Source organism: Musca vetustissima, unplaced genomic scaffold, assembly GCF_032173495.1.
Source record: "Musca vetustissima isolate MV318-11 ecotype Yass unplaced genomic scaffold, APGP_CSIRO_Mvet_v1 utg15918, whole genome shotgun sequence".
NCBI lineage: Eukaryota > Metazoa > Arthropoda > Insecta > Diptera > Muscidae > Musca > Musca vetustissima.
Window position 1 is genome coordinate 175616 of NW_026879446.1, and position 22208 is coordinate 197823.

At 34.4% G+C, this 22208-nt stretch overlaps 1 protein-coding gene across 1 annotated transcript in view; it reads left to right on the forward strand.

Annotated features, from left to right (window-relative positions):
• Positions 1-22208, forward strand: part of LOC133324354 (intermembrane lipid transfer protein Vps13D-like) — a 103832-nt gene that overhangs the window by 50026 nt on the left and 31598 nt on the right. Inside the window, exon 6 of the mRNA XM_061533198.1 lies at positions 8389-8393. Coding sequence (XP_061389182.1) covers positions 8389-8393 — 5 coding nt within the window. The remainder of the gene's footprint in view (positions 1-8388; positions 8394-22208) is intronic.

A 22208-nucleotide genomic window follows, 5' to 3' on the forward strand; every position in this document is an offset into this window, starting at 1 on the left:
CGTTTAGAGAAATGTTCAATCAACTGCTCATATTAGCTTGAAGGCGTATTTTCGACTACCAAAAGATGCCGTTGTGTACATAGATGAAGCCTTAAACCCTGATTTCCGGAAAGCCTGGCGGTCAGCAGCAATTCCTCCTCTCTTAAAAATGTGTGCAGCTCTGATGTTTTTTGTGGAGTGATGTTTTCAAAAGTCCCATAGCAATGACTTGAACCTTGGCATGGCTGAACCGACCGGCTAATAGAGGAAAAACTGTAAAATTTGGATTGTATCCAAATTAACGGAGGAAGAAAAAGGGAAGAATAAAATTTTTTTATTCGAAAAGTAAGTTCCAGGTTTTTGTCGGATGTATTGATTATACATACGTACATATCATGGACCCAAAAGAAGATGTTCGCCACTTTCTGCCATTCATTTGGAATGCGTGTTGGTGGACCATAGCAGTTAAAGTCTTCTAAAATGGCCTTCCACACATCATCGATAGTGGCTTTGGTTTGACCAAAAGTCCGCACGCCGCGTGCTACATTTGGGTGAGCTTCCATCCGGGCAATAAGGACCTCAAATTGTTCTTTTGTAGTAATATTAACCATTATGGGAAGCTACAAAGTTCAGTTATTACAACGTTACCTAAAATTCAACGAAGCGTACAAAAATATTCAACTTCCCCACTATGGCAAAATGTTTAGTACGGTCGTATTACCCAAATACGTCGAATCAATTTCTCTTAGCGAACTAAACAAAATCGCGAAATAAAATTAAGAAATTAAAAAATGTATTCAAATAAAACAAAAAACAAAGCTACGTTCTGTCATAGTTGAATTTTTTCAACTTTGAAAATTCGTACGTCGACGTATTTCGGTAACATTCATATAAATACATGTGTTCTACTTTTGTGGCGAAAAACGTCGAACGAGCTAGTTGAATTTTAGGTAAGGCTGTTATAAACAGCAACCAGAAATAAATGGTTGCCGAAAAATTCTATTTGAAGCAACTGAAGTTGACAACAGTTGCCATCCATAATGCAAATTTGGCAACTGGCAACGCAACTAAACTATGGTTGCCCATCCGTAATCGACCCATAAATGTAGATGCAGGTACATTTTCGAAAAATGATACATAATGGACGTAATCCTCATTTTGTATTATTTTACTTTGGCACCAAGGCTGTAAAATGGGTGGCCAAGTCACAAATCGAAAACACAAATCAACCAGTTTTTACCCCCTTTATAAGTTAAGTTAGACACAGCTTTTACGCAAATAAACTTTGGAGGTCAATATCATGAAAAGTTTACAACTTATTTAAAAAAAAATGCAATATTGCCCATATATGTACAGTCAAATCCGCTTAAACGAAAATTACCAAATTCTATGAGTTTGTTGTCCCATTTACCAATTTCGATACCCTCAGCACCTCAATCTTTTTTAAATTGTTCCAAAAAATGCAAATTGGCTGGCAAAAGTACTATTCTGCCTTTCGATGTCTTTTAAAGATTTGCGTCGTATGACAATTTGAATGAATGATTAAAAAACGCGGACGATGATTAAAATGATCACGGAGAGAATTCGAATGTTTTCAATTTATCGTGAATAAAAATTATGAAATGAAAAAAGTAAAATGTTGCCTTCCTTAAATATGAGATGAGTAGATGATTAAGTTAAAAAAATATATTATTTTAACACTAGAACGCCGAAGGTAGTCTTTTTGACCGCTTTCCAATTTCAAGTACAAAAGCAACTGTGCATTTATTGACACTTTTTTTTAAAAGTTGGTGAATTTTTTATAATAAACGTAATTCTATGAGGTACAGAAAGTCACCATATTTTAAAAAAAAGAATCATTAAATGCACAGTTACTTTTGTACTTGAAATTGGAAAGCGGTCAAAATGACTGCCTTCGGCGTTCTAGTGTTAATATACATTATTTGTAGGCACGTTAAATTTTTAATATGTTTAATAGAAAATACATGGAAAAGCATTACTACTCGTGAAAATGTATTAAAACTAAGACAATGGGTCAAAAGCGATGAGTTGAGTCAAGTAAGCAATTGCTCGTAATTTGAGTTAGATCGAGCAGCAACAGCTTTTGCTCAATTTGGTATGCATAAAAATGAGTTCAAACCAATTGCAATTACTTGAGCAAATTGAGATCAAACTTATGTGCAAGTGAATTAGAAGTAGTAGTAAATACTACTAAACTGACGATATATCTACATTTTACAACAAATTAATGAAATAAGAAACACTAGAAACGTGTGTCAAAGAAATGAAGCAAATATTTGGAATAGAAATAAAGGATTATATTATTATTATTATGGATTGTATTATTATAAATCGCACAATAAGGCGGAAGGCATATACGCCACACATCGAAATATTTGTCGAATACCCCCTAAAGTATATGTATATTCCTGATCAAAATCAAATATTATATCCATATCCGTCTGTTAAAAGCCTAATATTTGCATCTACTTTGCTAATATTCCTAAATTTTTCATTCCGTTTATAACATCTCCAAATATTCACTTGAGACCCCATAACATATATAAACTGGTAGCCAAAACTAAAATTATGACCCGTAACTTTTTTGAAATAAGAAATATTCTATGGAAAAACTACATTGACCCATTTTTTTACTTGTTCAATACTAATCAACTTTTTGATTTTTTCTTATAAATAAGCAAATTTTGCTAGTAATCGATAGAAAAATAAAACCCGGGTTTTGACTCCCGTAACCAATCTTTGACATGTTTTGGTTTATGTTTGGGGGTTATTGTCAAGCTTCAACACAAAATATTCATGGAACATTTTTCCAAAATCATTTTTTGTGATAAATTATGTCCATAATCACTGATAATTATTCCTTTTAGTGTACGCGAGTCAACTAAAAGGCATGCTCAACAAAAGTTGAACAAGAGCTCACAAAAGTAAGCAAAAGATTGTTTTTATGCATATGAAAATTAAAACAATCTCATCCAACTTTAACTTCTAAGTTCAAACTGAGCAAAAAGAGATCAAACGTGAGCAGTGAGTAAAAGCAAATACATCAAATTTTATTATGCATACGACAAGCACCTTTTACTCAAAAAATCTAGTCCGAGCTCAAGCTCACGTTTTATGCATGAGACCCAATATTTCATATTCATTAAGCTCTTTCTTACTTACTTAGCTGGCTTGTTACAGAACGGTTGTTCCATTGTTCCGAGCTTAAAAAAGATTTCCAAGCACGTTGGTCTTGTGCGCAAATCCACCAATTTGGGAGACCACGTTCCAAGATGTTGTTTTCTACTTAGTCTTTCCGTCTAATTCGTGGCATTCCCCTTCTACGGGAACCATCAGTAGGCTCGCTTTTATATGCCTTTCGCACAACATGGCCTAGCAACCGTAGACGCTGCAGCTCAATACGACTGACTATGTTGATGTCCGCGTATAAATTGTAAAACTCATGGTTTATTCGTCGCCGATATTCACCGTCGACGCAGATCGGCCCGTAGATCTTTCGGAGAATTTGTCTTTCAAATACCTTAAGAGCTGCCTCATCTCCTTGCGTAAGTACCATGCTTCAGATCCATATAATAGCACGGGTAGTATCAGCGTCTTGTAAAGTGTGAGTTTGGTCTGGCGGGAGGTGGACTTGATTCTAAACTGCTTCATTAGGCCATAGTAGCATCTGTTGGCCATCACAATCCTCCTCCGAATTTCAAAACTGATGTCATTCGTTTTATTTATGGCGGTACCAAGGTATATAAAATCTTTAACTACCTCAAAGCTGTAGTTCTCAAGTTCCACAGTTGGTCCGAGTCTACTGGACGTCTTGCTCGCTGATATCATCAGCTTGGTCTTCTCGCCGTTTACTGCCAGACCCACTTTGGCAGACTCGTTTTCAATTTGTTCAAATGTGGCTGTTACCTCTCGCAATGTTCGACCCATTATATCGATGTCATCGGCGTAGGCGAGTAACATGTGTTGATTGGTTTACAGAGTGCCATTTCTGTTCACCTTTGCGTATCAGTCGTTCACACAGCACTCTAGATAGCACTTTATATGCGATGGGAAGGAGACTTATTCCTCTATAGTTGGCACATATCGTCTTGTCTCTTTTTTTGTGTACGGGACAGAGAATGCTGAGGTTCCAATCATTGGGCATGCATTCCTTTAGCCAAATTGTACTAATCAGCTGGTGCATGCTCCTGACCAGCATCTGGCCACCAGTCTTGAATAGTTCGGCTGGTAACCCATCGGCTCCTGCTGCTTTATTGTTCTTGATCCGATTAATTGATTTTATGACCTCATCTTATGCCATGTACAGACGAGCGTTGTTCGCGCTCTCATTCGTTGTTCGACCCTTAATTATGAAGTAATTACTTAGTTCCCTATACAAAATTGTCTGAGCGAACACCTACTTTTGTACGTTGTTCAATTCGAATCACTCTCTGAATCACCAAGAATTTTGTCCCATCTCTAACAATTGAGAGAATTTATCGAAAATAAATTAATTTTTTTACTGCATGAAAATTTTTTTAAAATTTTCAAACTTTTTTAGTAAAATCGAAAATGATGAATGAAAAGTAAACAAAATTCTAGTTTTTATATATGCAGAAGGATGTAAATTTTGTTGTCTACATGATGCAATATACATTTCTTTCCCCTTTGTTCTAATTAGCGTACAAAACGAGAGACAAAAGTGGGGTGGTATACATTCTATTTATTGGTTCTGGGGTATCTTCTTTAACGCCAGTATTTGATACCAGAAGATTTTCATAATGCTCCTTCCAGATCCTCAACACGCTGTTTGTATCTGTCACCAGGTTTCCTTCTTCATCTCTACAGGAGGATGTGCCTGCAGCAAAGCCTTTGGTGTTTTACACGTTGGACTTCATTCTGACTCCTGTACATGTCGATTTGCTCACGCTCACGTTTTTCTTGTTCTGTCTTCTTTTTTCTGAAAACACGTTTCTCCTCTCTCCTTTTCTCTCGATAATTCTCCATCACGTTACGTGTTGCTACTGCCTGCAGGGTTGCCCTATACGCTGCGTTTTTCACATCAGTAGCATTACGACATTCCTGATCGTACTATGGGTTTCTTTGTAGTGGTTTTTTGTACCCAAGTGTTGCTTTTGCTGTAGTTTGTAGGGAGTGGGCAATTTTTTTTTTTGCCATTGTGCTTCTATACTATTATCGGGACAAGAAGTGCTTTCTTCAAGCAGGTGGGTAAGTTAAGCGGAGTAGGCCTCGGCTACCTGTTGTGTTTGCAGCTTTTCGACGTCGAGTTTCCGTGTTGTGTTAGATCGCACCTTTACTGCTACATTAAGACGGGTGCCTACCTCGGCTGCCACCGCTGCTCGGATCGATCGGACGTCTAAAACACTTGATGAATGCCTTCTGTCTATCACAACATGATCAATTTGATTTATCGTTGCTTGATCAGGAGAGATCCAAGTGGCCTTGTGTATATCGAGATGCTTGAATCTGGTGCTGCTAACTACTATGCAAAATGGCGATTAATTCAGGAAAGCCGTAATTTTAAACTATTGTTATTTTTTATTGATAGATGTTCATAAATACATAAAAAAGCATAATTAGAAAAACAAAAAAATTAAAAAAATGGTTTCAATATTTTATGGCCTTTTTTGTATTTTGAAAAAAGTGGTCTTATATCACAATTTTCGCTATAACTAATCAAAGAAAAATGATAAATTAGGAAATGCAATTAAAAATTAGAGCATACTTAATGTGCTTTTAGGAAAAACGAATTGTTCTTAAAAAATAAAAATTAATAAATATTTAATCTGTATTTATATACCCAAAATTTTAAATTAAAATCCGATTTTTTCTCAAATTATATAATTCCACATATTTAAAATAAATTATATTACAAAATATTATTATATCTTATTGATCTATATTCGTAAACAAAAACCTTAGTATTAAAATAAAACAAACAACCATTACAGGACAAAATAACTAAAAATATAATTGTACGGCTTTTATTTACTTCATTTCATTAATTTTAAAAGTATTATTAATTTCATAATCATCATTTACTTCACAACAATTATAAAATTAATTTACTTAATAATAACACTGTGCAGCACTAAAATATTGAACCAATCGAGACCCCCAAAATCTTGAAGCTTGTGATGGTGGAAGAAATTCCCTAGCTGGGTTTTGCATTATTAGCTAAAGTTTTTTTTTAAATTAATTTTTAAAATATTCGACTGTCGGTGGATTTTAGCACAATTTTCGAATAATACGTACTTATTATTGAGTTTATACCTCGTGAACTATTCGAAATATTGCCTTTCTCTCTAAGGCAATATTTTTCCTCTTAATTAGATCTAAAAATTTTCTCTTGAGATAAAATCAATAAAACAACACTATCATACCGAAAATAGCACAACTGCAAAAAAATTAAAATGTCGACATACTTTTTCCATGTTTTTTCACACTTATTTCAGAAACTACTACTGACTCAATAAATAGGTACACAATTGAAATAAAAAATGAGATTTTTTATGTTGATGATAAAAATATAAGGACACTTCAAATGGTATATTGATACTTAGAAAAATCATAAACATTAAAATAAAAATAAGGACACTTCAAATCTTTTTTTACATATACATATTTTGAAATTTATTCGTCGCTTTCGGAGCTAATCTCATCATCTGAAAACTCATTACCGACCATTTCCATATCTTTATTTTCGTAGGAAAATATTTTATGCCTAGACCAGCATCAACAACCAAGGTTTTCATACTGGCAGTGTTGATCCCGCACTGCTCCGAATGTTGCGTACATTTGTCCTCCACCATTACACTTGCTGTAGTTGTTTTTTCTTCTTTGATGTAAGGTTGTTTGTCTTACTTCTTGAGTAATGGAACGTCGCCAGGTGTTTCTGGGTTGACCACTATTCCTCGACCATTGGTGATGCCATTCAAGTGCCATACATGTAATACTCTTCCAGTTTTTCCTTAATGTATGGTCGATCCGCATCCAGTTCCTGCGTTTACCCTGTACGCTGCGGCATGTCTTCGAAAAAAAAACCAAAGGGCCCAAACATTTTAATTTTTACTTCAATTTTGTTCCTATTTACTGAAAAAAGCATTACAATTTTTATTTCTATAAACATACAATTGGGAGTGAATTTCTTTGGTCATTTTGCTGAATTTTTGAGGCTATAACTATGTGATGGAATCAACCAAAGAAATCGGAGTTTTAAGAAGAGTTGTTTGATTTGCTATTGACTATCTTATTGTCATATATTGTTTGGTCGAGTCAGTAGCAGTTTCTGAAATAAGTGTGAAAAAACATGAAAAAAGTATGTCGAAATTTTAATTCTTTTTGCAGTTGTGCTATTTTCAGTATGATGGTGTTGTTTTATTGATTTTATCTCAAGAAAAAATGTTTAGAACTAAGTAAGCGGAAAAATATTGCTTAAGGGAGAAAATCAATATTTCTAATAGTTCACGAGATATGGACTAATAAAAATTGTAATGCTTTTTTCAGTAAATAGGTACAAAATTGAAGTAAAAATTAAAATGTTTGGGCCCTTTGGTTTTTTTTTCGAAGACATGCCGCAGCGTACAGGGTAAACGCAGGAACTGGAGGTGGATCGACCATACATTAAGGAAAAACTGGAACAGTATTACATGTATGGCACTTGAATGGCATCACCAATGGTCGAGGAATAGTGGTCAACCTAGAAATACCTGGCGACGTTCCATTACTCAAGAAGTAAGACAAACAACCTTACATCAAAGAAGAAAAAACAACTACAGCAAGTGTAATGGTGGAGGATCAATGTACGCAACATTCGGAGCAGTGCGGGATCAACACTGCCAGTATGAAAACCTTGGTTGTTGATTTCTAAAACGTCAGAATAAAATAGTTTGCCTATTTTCATCTGGCAATGCCATATCACTCGACGGAGCGGAGAATTTGAAGAAATTTCAACTTTGCCGATGCTTGGGGAAGTATGCTGGTCTAGGCATAAAATATTTTCCTACGAAAATAAAGATATGGAAATGGTCGGTAACGAGTTTTCAGATGATGAGATTAGCTCCAAAGCGACGAATAAATTTCAAAATATGTATATGTAAAAAAAGATTTGAAGTGTCCTTATTTTTATTTTAATGTTTATGATTTTTCTAAGTATCAATATACCATTTGAAGTGTCCTTATATTTTTATCATCAACAATAAAAATCTCATTTTTTATTTCAATTGTGTACCTATTTATTGAGTCAGTAGTAGTTTCTGAAATAAGTGTGAAAAAACATGGAAAAAGTATGTCGACATTTTAATTTTTTTGCAGTTGTGCTATTTTCAGTATGATAGTGTTGTTTTATTGATTTTATCTCAAGAGAAAATTTTTAGATCTAATTAAGAGGAAAAGTATTGCCTTAGAGAGAAAGGCAATATTTCGAATAGTTCACGAGGTATAGACTCAATAATAAGTACGTATTATTCGAAAATTGTGCTAAAATCCACCGACAGTCGAATATTTTAAAAATTAATTTAAAAAAAAAACTTTAGCTAATAATGCAAAACCCAGCTAGGGATTTTCTTCCACCATCACAAGCTTCAAGATTTTGGGGGTCTCGATTGGTTCAAGATTTTAGTGCTGCACAGTGTAAGTACGTATTATTCGAAAATTGTGCTAAAATCCACCCCCAGTCGAATATTTTAAAAATGAATTTAAAAAAACCCTCAGCTAATAATGCAAAACCCAGCTAGGGATTTTCTCCCACCATCACAAGCTTCAAGATTTTGGGGGTCTCGATTGGTTCAAGATTTGAAAGTTGAAAAATGTGTCACTGTGTAATCATTTACTTGTTAGTCATCATACAATTCGTTAAAATAATCTTCATCATCTTCGTCACTATTATCATTTTCCATTTGGGTAAGGATAAGTAAGTTCAAAGCAGTATTTTCTTTTTACAACTCTGTATTTTCTTTTTACAACTCTTCCTCTTGCTCGAAATAAATGGATCTGAATTTAAAAGAAATCTATTAAAGACGTCTTCTATTGTATTTTCCCCCACTGAATTTACTGGAAAAGTGTTCCCGAAGTTTTTTGAAGTCCTTATTTCTGGCTTCCTGAGATTCTTCATTTAGCTGGGTTATTTTACAAATTCTTTAATAATTCAAAAAATGCACCAAAGCGGCAAAAAGTTTTTCTGGAATTTATAAGCATAAACTTCATAGTTTAAGAAAATATAAGCAGTTTTACTAAGTTTCACTGATAATTCAGTTGAAATCCAATACAAACATCAAAAATACCTCAATTTTGGAGCATTTTCCTTATAATTTTTTTTATATTTCCAAAACATTTATCTAAACAAACAAATATTTTTCATATGCTCAAACACCTGAAGTAGACGGCTCCATAATAAAATTTTCACTTTTAGAAGTCTTTATTAAAAAAAATATTACTGGAAATATGCAAATTTTCACTTTTAACCAATGCGCGCAAAAATAATAATAATTACTGAACTTTGAGGACACACCACAAATAAAGTAAACAACAAAGAACTTTTATTTTGGCAATTAGTGATGTAGAATTTTATCTGCTTTCATTCGGTACCAAAAACGGTTTTTAAAGTTAAAGTTCATTTTTTGAATTAATCGCCACTTTGCCTACCGCTCAACCCAGCGTGCGGTGGGACCAAAGATATTTTCCCTTCTGATTTTTGCATTAAAATCTACTAGCAGAATTTTAATGTCATGGCCAGGGCAACGGCCATATGCTGTTTCTAGGCGCTCGTAAAATATGTCTTTGGTCTGTTCATCTTTATCTTCGGTCGGAGCATGGGCGCAAATGAGACTGATGTAGAAGAACTTCGCTTTTATACGGATTATAGCAATGCGCTCATCCACTGGAGTGAATCTGGAGACGAGGTATTTTATTATCCTGTTTACCATAAATCCGCAGCCAAATTCATATCTCGTATCATGGCAGCTATAATACAGGCCGTAATCGTCTGATTTACTTACGCCTGTCCCTTTCCATCGCATTTCCTGTAAGGCAATAATATCGGCTTTGTACTTCTTGAGTACATCCGCCAAAGCGAACACTGCGCCTGTTCTGTACAACGTGCGCACATTCCAAGTGCAGTTTCACAGATCATGGTCCATTATACGTTTGCGTGGTTCGTCAACATTAGGGGGGTTTGGTTTTCTTTTTCTTTTTCATAGTAGGGTTTTCCGAGAGTAGGCAACTAACCCGACGCCTCAACGCATTTTTATTATAGTTGTTATGGGTGAACTAGCGGTATCTATCATCCCCTACGCCACCCTAATCTCATTAAGCTCACAAAAATATATATCTTAATTACTCTTAAATTCATATTAAAAAAAATAACGTATATTTTAAGTCAAGTCTTCCATTTTTAGTTTTTTTTTATTTATGTGATCAGTTTTTACTACAGATTTATGCACTGATAGAAGAACGTGGGCTTTGTATTTCATTCTTCAGCTACATTTTTTACTCGACGTGGTGTAGAAAACCTTCTTTCAGCTGATGCTGTGGTTACCGGCATTGGTATTAAAATTTGTAACAATATATTTATATTTGGAAATATATATTCGTCACATACTACAATCGCTTCAAGTGGATGAAATGCAATTAGGTCGTGAATCTTTCGCTTTCCACATAGTGATCCACAGATCCACTTTCAGATATTTTCATAAAATTGTATTGTTTCTTTAAAATCTTAACATTAAAATTTTATAATTCTCGATAAGGTTTTAAATATTTTTTCATTTTAGAAAGTATACTTCAGCTGCATTTAAACTTAATTTTAAAATGGTCTGCACTCCATTATAATTGCCTGACATGTTAGACGACGCTGTTAACCATTTTAATTCCACGTAACAAAAGAAACATTTTTTTGACTTTTTCAAATACCTGTATTGTATACATATATAATTTCATTCGCTAAAACCGAAAAGAATACAGCTCTTTTCACTTCTTCGACAATAGACTTTTGGAAGTATTCTCCAATTAGTTTTATTAACTCGTTCTCTATTCTGGGACACGGGTATGTTGCATTTCTGGGTGTACTCTCCAAACATTTTCGAAGATTACGTCTAACGACAGTATTCAGGAGGTTTCCCTCAAGACGATGTCTTCCCTTTCACACAGTAAAATCGTCTCAATGGCCACTTTAACATTATGCTTTTGTTCTTTCAATATATCTGAAGCTTCTTTGTCTGTAACAAGTTACGTTTTGAAACATCTTTGATTCTCGATATAGTTCTGGATCCTCATCATCGCATCTTTGTGGCATGTATTCCTTTTTTCATGGTCGGTGAAGCATTCAAGAGCATCTTTGCAATTTGTGTAGAGGGTGCGACAGTGGTAATTTTGGGACTTGGTGTTTGCCTCTCCACGCCCTCGTTTATTTAAAAATAAGATGCCGACTCTGCAAAAATCGCCTTTTGCTAAATCTGAATATACGATAAAAGAAACTCTTACTCTTAAATTCATATTAAAAAAAAATAACGTATATTTTAAGTCAAGTCTTCCATTTTTAGTTTTTTTTTATTTATGTGATCAGTTTTTACTACAGATTTATGCACTGATAGAAGAACGTGGGCTTTGTATTTCATTCTTCAGCTACATTTTTTACTCGACGTGGTGTAGAAAACCTTCTTTCAGCTGATGCTGTGGTTACCGGCATTGGTATTAAAATTTGTAACAATATATTTTTATTTGGAAATATATATTCGTCACATACTACAATCGCTTCAAGTGGATGAAATGCAATTAGGTCGTGAATCTTTCGCTTTCCACATAGTGATCCACAGATCCACTTTCAGATATTTTCATAAAATTGTATTGTTTCTTTAAAATCTTAACATTAAAATTTTATAATTCTCGATAAGGTTTTAAATATTTTTTCATTTTAGAAAGTATACTTCAGCTGCATTTAAACTTAATTTTAAAATGGTCTGCACTCCATTATAATTGCCTGACATGTTAGACGACGCTGTTAACCATTTTAATTCCACGTAACAAAAGAAACATTTTTTTGACTTTTTCAAATACCTGTATTGTATACATATATAATTTCATTCGCTAAAACCGAAAAGAATACAGCTCTTTTCACTTCTTCGACAATAGACTTTTGGAAGTATTCTCCAATTAGTTTTATTAACTCGTTCTCTATTCTGGGACACGGGTATGTTGCATTTCTGGGTGTACTCTCCAAACATTTTCGAAGATTACGTCTAACGACAGTATTCAGGAGGTTTCCCTCAAGACGATGTCTTCCCTTTCACACAGTAAAATCGTCTCAATGGCCACTTTAACATTATGCTTTTGTTCTTTCAATATATCTGAAGCTTCTTTGTCTGTAACAAGTTACGTTTTGAAACATCTTTGATTCTCGATATAGTTCTGGATCCTCATCATCGCATCTTTGTGGCATGTATTCCTTTTTTCATGGTCGGTGAAGCATTCAAGAGCATCTTTGCAATTTGTGTAGAGGGTGCGACAGTGGTAATTTTGGGACTTGGTGTTTGCCTCTCCACGCCCTCGTTTATTTAAAAATAAGATGCCGACTCTGCAAAAATCGCCTTTTGCTAAATCTGAATATACGATAAAAGAAACCAATTTTAACTCTTTTGCACATATAAGTATCAAAATATTAAGCGATTTGTAATATTTTATCCATAAGTTATGCTCTTCTTTACAATTTTAATGTGACTTGGCATATTCTACACCATTTTTTATGATTTTCTTCCATTACATTTTACTCTTAAACATTTTCTGTTGCAAAACTAAATTTATTTAAAGAAAAAAGTCGGGAGCCCGGCACCCCCTCCCCCCGATACTTTTTTCATGTGTGGAATAACAAAACACATGCCCAGCAACTATTTTCACGAACGTTTTGGTTTTGCCTTATTGCTTTCGAAAGAAATCGCGAATGTTTTTTTTTTCATTCGTGAGCGAATGTCAGAAAGAATTTCAACCACCAAACGAAACGAAGGATCGTTGTTGTGTGCTCTCACTTAAAGAATTTGTGGCGATAAATCCATTCGTAAAATGAGCTCAAAACGAAAAGCATGTATTTTGAATCATGAATGAATTTTTCCGCACCTAAAACGCTGTTCACAAATTCAGCCGGGTGTGAAACGCTGCAGATAGTAAGTTTTTGTGTGCTCTTCTCGATAAGTATTTTTTGTTTTTTAATATAGTCCGTGTTCCCACACAAGCGTCCTTGTGATTTGCATAATTATTCCAATAATTTTGCGCACAGAACACTTATTAATATTGTGTTTCGGGCCAACTTCTCGTGTTAGCTACAATCATCCCTCGTCTTAATACATAGTAAATTGTGTTTCGTATAAATGAAATCATTTCCGACAATTCTACCACACTTTTCTCCAACTAGCGGTAGTAATATACAAACTGAATTACATCATAGGATAATATTTTGCCTGTCATGTTATATAATACTGCGCCCGCTTACAAATTTTGTCATCCAATTATCCCCAAAACAAATCAAAACAATTTGAACTCACAAAAGCTTACGGTATATAACCATTATCTTCATACATAATGATCTTTTATCTTGATTATTGTATAAGGACAGAATTATAGCTGAAGGTTGGAATTGTTGTTTGTTGTAATTGAGTTTTGTTTGTGTGGTGTTTCTTGAATAGAATAGAATATTTCAGAAAAACTAATTTTAAGTGATGATAAGCTCATTGGAACTATTTTTTGATGATGAAAATGATGTACAAGGCGTAGAAGGCATTTAATAGATAAATCCAATCCATTAGAACTACCATCCGTACTGTGAGTAGATGTTTATGTTTAGATAAAAGTTCAATCAACTGCTCATTTTAGCTTTAAGGCGTATTTTCGGCTACCAAAATATGCCGTTGTGTACTTAGTTGAAGCATTATACCCTGGTTTCTCCTCTCTTAAAAGTGTGTGCAGCTCTGAGGGTTTTTGCGGAGGCAATGACTTCAACCGGCTAATAGAGGAAAAACAATGTAAAATTTGGATTGTTTCTAAATTAACAGAGGAGGAAAAGGGGAAGACTAAATTTTTTTTTTATTCAGATGTATAGATGGCATATACGTACATATCATGGTCCCAAAAGAAGATGTTCGCCATTTTGTAGTAATTTCAACCATTATTCCAACCAAATTTCAATTCTTTTTGCTAAACACGACTAAACAGCAGCCAAAAATAAATGGTTGCCGAAAAATTCACTTTGAAGCAACTGAAGTTGACAACAGTTGCCATCCATAATTCAAATTTGACAACTGGCAACGTCACTAAACTATGGTTACCATCCGTAATCGACCCATAAATCTCAGCATATTCGCGCTAACTTTATGAATGTCAATCTTAAAAATACAAAAAAAAAAAACATATAAAAATGGGCTGGTAAATCAATACCAATGCTTGTTAAGGTTTGTAACTTTGCACATATATATTTGAATATTTATGAGAGAAGAAAAATAATTTACAAAAATGTTTGTTATTGTTTTTTTGTAATTAAAGAAAAGTCCTTATTTTTGATGGCGGGCATGATAACTCCTCACTGGAACATCGGAATCCGAAAATTCCAACGGTTTTAGAAAGAGTACATGTCTGGCTCTCGTATGAACTAGGATTATTAACTTCGCTCTAAAATTAATCAAATTGGAGACCTCTGAAAAAATATTTTTTGAAAATCGCCGATTTTTTTTACCAAAAACCAAGTTAAAAAATAAGGAAGATCTTCACCGATTGGCTTTATCTTAGTTCATACGATAACTACACACTCACAGAGAAACGTGTAAGAATTTGGAATCGATTGGGTTATTAGTTTTTGAGGTATCGTGCCCGCCATTCGCAAAACCAATGTTTAGAGAAAAACGCGTCTAAAGTTTGAGAAGCCCTTCAGCCGTCACATGATACTGACACAATAAATCGGCTATATCTTAAAAAGTTCTTGAGATTTTCGGTAAGCGGAATAATATTACAAAAAAAAAAAAAAAAACAAAAAATAATAATAAATAAATAAATATAAAACTAACGCAAAAAGAAAACAAGATATAAGAAGATTTTAATTTAAAAAGGAGAGGAAACTAAAGTTCACTTTATAAAATATAACGGAAAGTGGGAAAAATTATAACATTAACAAACCGCTGTGCTAGATCGTTGCTAATGGGTTTTGGGTTCCTACGATGTATATTATAAAAAAATTAATTCTTATTAAATTTTGACAAATGAGATGATGTTATGGCTGCATACTATAAGTTTAAATCCCTTAAAGTTTGGATCTGATGGAGCTCGTGTATGCCTAATAGATAATTATTCTACTCTTGCTAACAACGTTTGGAAAGTTTGTTTGAAACTAAAAAAGAAAATAAAATTATTTCATTTAGCCTCATAAATCGAGGAATTATTAATGAAAAATTTATCAAGCCTAACAAAATTTTGATTTTTCAAACAATGTAATTTTGATACGAAAGCAATCAATGTAATTTTTAATGCTTTTCTATTGGTCTGTAAACATTATGGCTTTGTTGATAGTTATATTTTTTTACTTACAACCAGAAATGAATTCAAATTGAAAATGTTATTTATTAAGTATTTAATATGTTATGCATATTTTATTATTCGATTTGTCCTGCTATTTCCTAATTCTATTGGAAGATAATTCCGATACTCCAATTATACGCCCATTTTCATACTACCATCCTTATTAAAAATTCTTGAAAATGTTATTAAGCCCAAATTATTGAGCTTATTCGTCGAAACTCTTATTTAGTCTATTTCAGTTCGCTTTTCGGAAAAATCGACTCTCTATCACCGACTCAAATAGGCAACATTTAAACAGACATTCAAGTTGTACTCTTGTTTCTTTGGACGTCACTAAAACATTTGATCGTGTTAATCACTGTGTGTTACTTGAAAAGCTTCGTGACCACTGCAAATTTTCTAAGTCTGTGTGTCTAATTTACTCACATGTTTTAAATTTAAAACAGTATTTTTAGTAAATGGTTTTGAATCTATCAGCTTTGTGACATCCGGTGTACCACAGGGGTCAATATTTGGTCCGATTCTCTTTCTATCGTACAACAATGATATTGTTAGTGCATTAAAAACGTCAATTTGTGATCCTTGCATTGTTGCTGATGATTTTTCCTGCAGTTCAAGTCGTATGACTTCGTTTTTGCAATTAAATCTGACTTCATGTTTCCAACTTACTGTCGCCTAATAAGCTAGACATAAATCCCCTATAAACTATGGCAACGATTTTTCATCCGTGGAATCAAAGATTTTGTTATCTCAGTATTAAATTTGTTACCACATTTCTTGAAAATGTGAATGATATATCTAAAAATGTTTGCCTTGTTTTAAGAAGACTTTATAGCCCCAACTATGTGAGGAAAATACCAGCTTTTTAATTAGTAATGCATTTGTTAACTTATTTAATTGCAGTTTTTTCTCGAAGCTGGACATAGAACTTAAATGGAATAGAACTTATTATTCGTAAAATTTTTAGATATGTTTTTCAAAAAAGTGTATATAATGCAGTTTTTTGCAGTTTATACAATTATATTAATTAAAGAATTCTTTTGCATTCTTATAAGTTTCAGCAGCCGAAATTATTAATTAATCAGTTTTTATTTATACATTGAACGCGGAATATATCGTCGTTTTTCTATAGTCGACATATGGGTAGAAAATAAGCATTTTTCAATATTTATAAACTCAACATTTAACAACTCAAAATTGAAAAAAAGTATTTGAAAAATCGATTCATTAAAAAAAAACTGTTTTGAGGGGGGTTTTGCATTAGTAGACATGCTTTTAATCTCAAACCTTTTTATTCTATGAAGTAAGTGTATTAACTATGCCGAGTATTGGATAATTGTTTACTAAATGTGCTCTTTGCAAAAGATGTTTTTGCGTACAAACCTGCATATGTATTTTCCGTATTCCATAACCTATAAACAAAACATTACTTTTATTTTTTCTTAAGGGAGAAAAACGCGTTTAAAGTTTGAGAAGCCCTCTTGCTGTCACGTGATGCTAACACAATAAGTCGGCTATATCTTCAAAAATTTTTGAGATTTTCACTTGAAAATTTATAGGGACATTCTTGAATTAGTGTAGTTCAAATTTAATCAAAATAAAAAATTAAATTTAATTTTTTTTTTATTTTTATAAAATTTAAATTATTCAAGGTTTATTAATAAAGTTAACCGACAGGCAAATTTATGCCTTAGTCTTCTCTTGCTGTCAACTTTTTAATCGCGAAATACTAACCAGAACAGGACAAAAACTCAACATATATTTCAAAAAAAAAAAAAAGTTATGGTAGTAATGTGCACATATATTTTGATTCAAATAAAAATATTTTCTTCTTGTTTGGATTTGTTTCGGCATAATACGGCGTTTACATTATAAATTTTTACCGGGTTATCCTACTCTATGAAGATTTATTTGACATAAATACAATGGAATTGATAATTTAAACCCACTGGGTTAACGAAATCCGGTTAAATGTAAACGCCGTATAAGGTTAAATAAAATTCAGTATTTTGTTTTCTGCTTTTTTATTTTCCAATATTTCGACTGTCTTCATCAGGAAGAAAATTAATACGTCACAGGTTAACAATAACAAAATAAAATAAATTATTTTGAGAAAAGTTGTACATTTAAAGAAAAATTATACTTCGAAAATGGAATATAAATGCCCTGGCCGGAAACGCCATTTTTTATATTGAAATTCAACACGCCGATTTTCTAATAACAACAAAACATATTGTTCAAGAAAGTCTGTACTACCCGAAATTCGGCTTCCCTTCCAAATATCTTTGTGATACTGCCTTCATTAGAGGACGAAACAGTCCTTTCGCTGAACATTTGGTGACCCCTAGTCCTTCCAGTAGAACAAAACACGCAACCTGCAAAAGTACGAAGGATAAGACATCCATCCAAGTTTCAATCACGGAATACCACATTTGGCGACCCCTAATCCTTCCAGTAGGACAAAACAATCCACACTCAAAATAATTCAGATCCTGTAACTCCTGTCTGCGCACCAGGATAGCAGTCCACGTATCACGTTCCTGTTGAATTATGAAATCATCGGGTAAATTTCGGACAATAACTATATTTGAATAATGACAACCGGCAAAGATAACGGAGACATGACTATATTCAGTCAATTAGTAGAAGCTCAAGAAGCCACGGTTGATCTGATAGAGACTATCATCCGCAATGCAAAATGGAGTCAATTTTAAGAAGAACACTTACTTTCTACAAGGATCGGCTCACTAAATTAGACGAAACTGATCTAAAGGACCACAAGAGACACCGAGAATTACTACCAGAAGATATCGGAACTACAATGAAATACCGGGAGTTATTTGAGTCAGTCACGGTGGAACCTTCAAGGGGATCAGCTCCAGAAACAAGCCAATTCCCGGCTGCCGAAACCCCCCTGCAACCGCAAATAACGGCCGCAAATAACGGCAAATAGCTTCAGTGTCAACAACTAACTCAGCAATTAGAAGACAAAGCTTTATGATAGCGTCTCTAAAACGAGTACTTACAATGTATCCGACGGCATCAATATGAAAATGCATCAAAACGGCATCAAAAACGAAAAACAGTGGGAACAAATTCAAAAACTACATTTCTCTGAAACACGAAGAAGGATATGAATTGGGCTCTTACACAGATCTAGAAGAAATGGTCTTACAAAATGTCAAACATGCAACTATGCCTGCAACACAATATATGGCATAGTGTGCACAAGCGTACGTGTTGCCACTCCCCAAAATTGCAATCCCAAAATTCGACGGGGATTATTTGAAATGGACTGCGTTCGCTGACCTGTTTTTACAGTTGGTAGTCAACCAAGACATTCCCGCTGTGCAAAAAATGTGGTATTTCAAGGCGAACGTAATCGGTGAAGCTGAAAAACTCAACAGCCATCTTTCCGCCATAATTATGAGACAGCCTGGAAAACATTACAAGGCCGGTACAACAAGGAACATGTACTGGTATCCACAAGATGGTCAACATTGACTCGGTTCGAAGAATTACTAAACGAACGTTCACATCCGATTTAGCAAGGCTTTTTGATCCTTTGGGGTTGGTATGGCCAGTCATAGTAACAGCGAATGTATTTATACACGAGTTATGGGAATTAAAACTTGACTGGGATCATTCGTTACCAGAACCATTACACATTCAGAAACGACCTAAGCGCATTAAAAACCCTTCGGTTACATCGGCACATTGGCAAAGGAAATGTGGCTCAGTCAATAAACTACACATCTTCACAGGCATACGGCGCAGTGGCATACATCCAATCCAAATTCATGGATGGGACTACCATGACTCGAATTCCAAATTTCGGGTCGCCCCAGAGCCAGACAGAACATTTTAGTTTAAGATCAGATTTGATTCTTGGAGCTCAGCTTGCATCAAGAATCAAATCTGATCTTAAACTAAAATGTTCTGTCTGGCTCTGGACCGACTCAGAAATCATTCTGGCCTGAATAAACTCATCGTCTGACGTCTCTCATACATTTGTCGCAAACAGACTTGCAATCATTTAAGAGTTAACCCAAGTAGATCAATGGCGTCATGTTGGCTCAAAAAATAATCCATCCGATGTTTTATCTCGGGGGATTTCACCCGCCGCTCTTAAAGATTGTGCACTTTGGTTCTGTGGCCCTCTGTTTCTACACGGAAACGAGTCGATGTGGCCACCCACATACAACTCACAACTAGCAATCCCAACAGAACTAGAAAGAAAATGCAGGTGCAAGGTCATGAATCAACCGACTCAGTAGGTACCTACCACTATCAAACTAAACACTGCCCTGATGTATATAATCAGACATATACAAGAGTCGGACTTCAAGGACGAAATTGTCCAGCTAAAAACACATAAAGAATTGCGCGGAAAGTTATGGCTCGAGCCACTGTTCACCGTTGCATAAGATGTAGCAGAGCTAAGCCGGTACTGTTCAAGCAAGTCATGGAAATCCTGACTTCAACACGGGTAACGCCAGCGCGACCGTTCAGAAATACAGGGGTTGACTACTGTGGCCCTCTAACAGGCCTACATTGCAGTCTTTTGCTGTTTCACGACGAAGGCTATACACCTAGAATTAGTGAGGGACCTCACAACTGAGACTTTCATAGGTGCCCTTAAAAGATTCATTGCAAGACGCGGCCACTGTCAAAGTTTATATTGTGATAACAAATTTCATTGCAGCGAAAAATAAGCTACCAGGGCTGTCAGATGTCATACACACCCCTGCTGCGCAAGAAACCATTATAAACGCCTGCATCAACAAGAGGATCCAGTTTAATTTCATCTCGCCAAGAGCACCAAACTTTGGTGGTCTCTGGGAAGCGGCTGTCAAATCAGCCAAGCATCTTCAGGTAAGAAGTGCAGCAAAAGCTTCCCTAACCTATGAGGAACTTGAAACATTAATCATAGAAATCGAGGCAATACTGAATGAGAAAGTGAGAAATCACTTGCCCTCATCACTACAACTACCAGTCAACCAGGACAATCTGCGTCAGCTCTATAAAATCATGAACGTGAAGGGAGGAATTTCAAACAATCACATAATTTCCCCTTATGTAATCCAGAGAAGTTGGAACTCTTTAAGCTGCATCCGATACCAGCTCTCTTACACATCCAGCCATGTAGTGAAATTATGGCAACAATGGGCATCTTGCACACCTTTAACAGAAGATAAAGTATTATGCTCAAGCATACAATCTAAATTCATTACAGATGCAGCCAAATGTTTATGTGAGATTTCATTACTAAACAATGTCACTAGTACCAACTGCAAGGCAACTCCGTTTGTAGAAAACACATCACTCATCTAATTACACCACAACAATCAATAGATGTGCACCATGTCGCACTCAAATCCTATGACCGCCGTATGCAGCAAAAAACATATTCGACTCGACCTACAGGGCACTGGGCTCATAAAAATAAGTCCAGACGAAATATATTTAACATCCTTCTACACATCATATACTGCCACTGAAACATGAGTGAAATTAATTACCCAACCGAAGAAGAAGTAAGCAAAACTCACATCAAAAAATACATAGATCAGATAAAAAATATATCGGATATCCACCAAGAATTGCATAAAAAATTATATAAAAATACACCAAACAATAGAAGCTTCCGCTGCCCTTCTTCCTTCAATTGGACTCATCATTTTGGTAATCTACCAGAAGCAAAAACGACAAAGAAGAAAATTAAGTCAAGAACCTCCCAGAGCAGCAGTCGCTTCATCAGAATTTGTAGTTTTAGTATCATAATACCTATCTATAAGAAACAAAGTTAAATTATTTACATTACATTATTATTATTTTTTAAATAGCAATTAAAATCGGTTGTATCAGCATAAGAAATTTCAGTTGAGCACAGCTCAACGTCGGGGGAGTATGTTCATATATTCACAACGTTGGGTTTTTCACATGGTCACACTTAATCATTTAATCTAACTCACATTTTTTATTTTCCCCAAAACATCAATAAAAAATACACACACATATATACAAACCAACTACTTAAATTTTATAAGGTTGGTACAATAGTCCAATGAACCAGACTGGTCATTGCACCAAAAAATTGTAAACTTAGGAATATCTCAGCCATATACACATGCATGATCAGTTTTCCCATTCATTCAAATATTGCACCAAAAAATTGTAAACTTAGGAATGATTTAACCATTAGCCATATACACATGCATGATCAGTTTTCCCATTCATTCAAATATAATAAGAACCAATTGTAAACATAGCAATAATGTATAATAATTTAGTGTTTAAAACCAAAATAATATCAATAAAATGCCAGAAATTCACAACTCATTACCAAATGTCACTTTAAAAAATAAAAAAAGTAATTTTAATAAATTGAACTTTACTAAAACAAACATAACATTGCTTCAAGAAACTTTGTCTAATACTGATTGGAGTGCAAAAGGTGACATGGATGATCAAATTTCCTGGTTTTACAAACTGCTACATGATGCGCTTTCAATATCTGTCCCCATATTAAGTAACAATTCTGATAGAGAACCCGCATGGTCTTCTCAATACCTGAAACGACTGCGAATTTCTAAAAGTAGGCTGTATAAAAAGTATAAAAAAATAACTCCTCGTTGAAATATGCTAACTACTTAAAG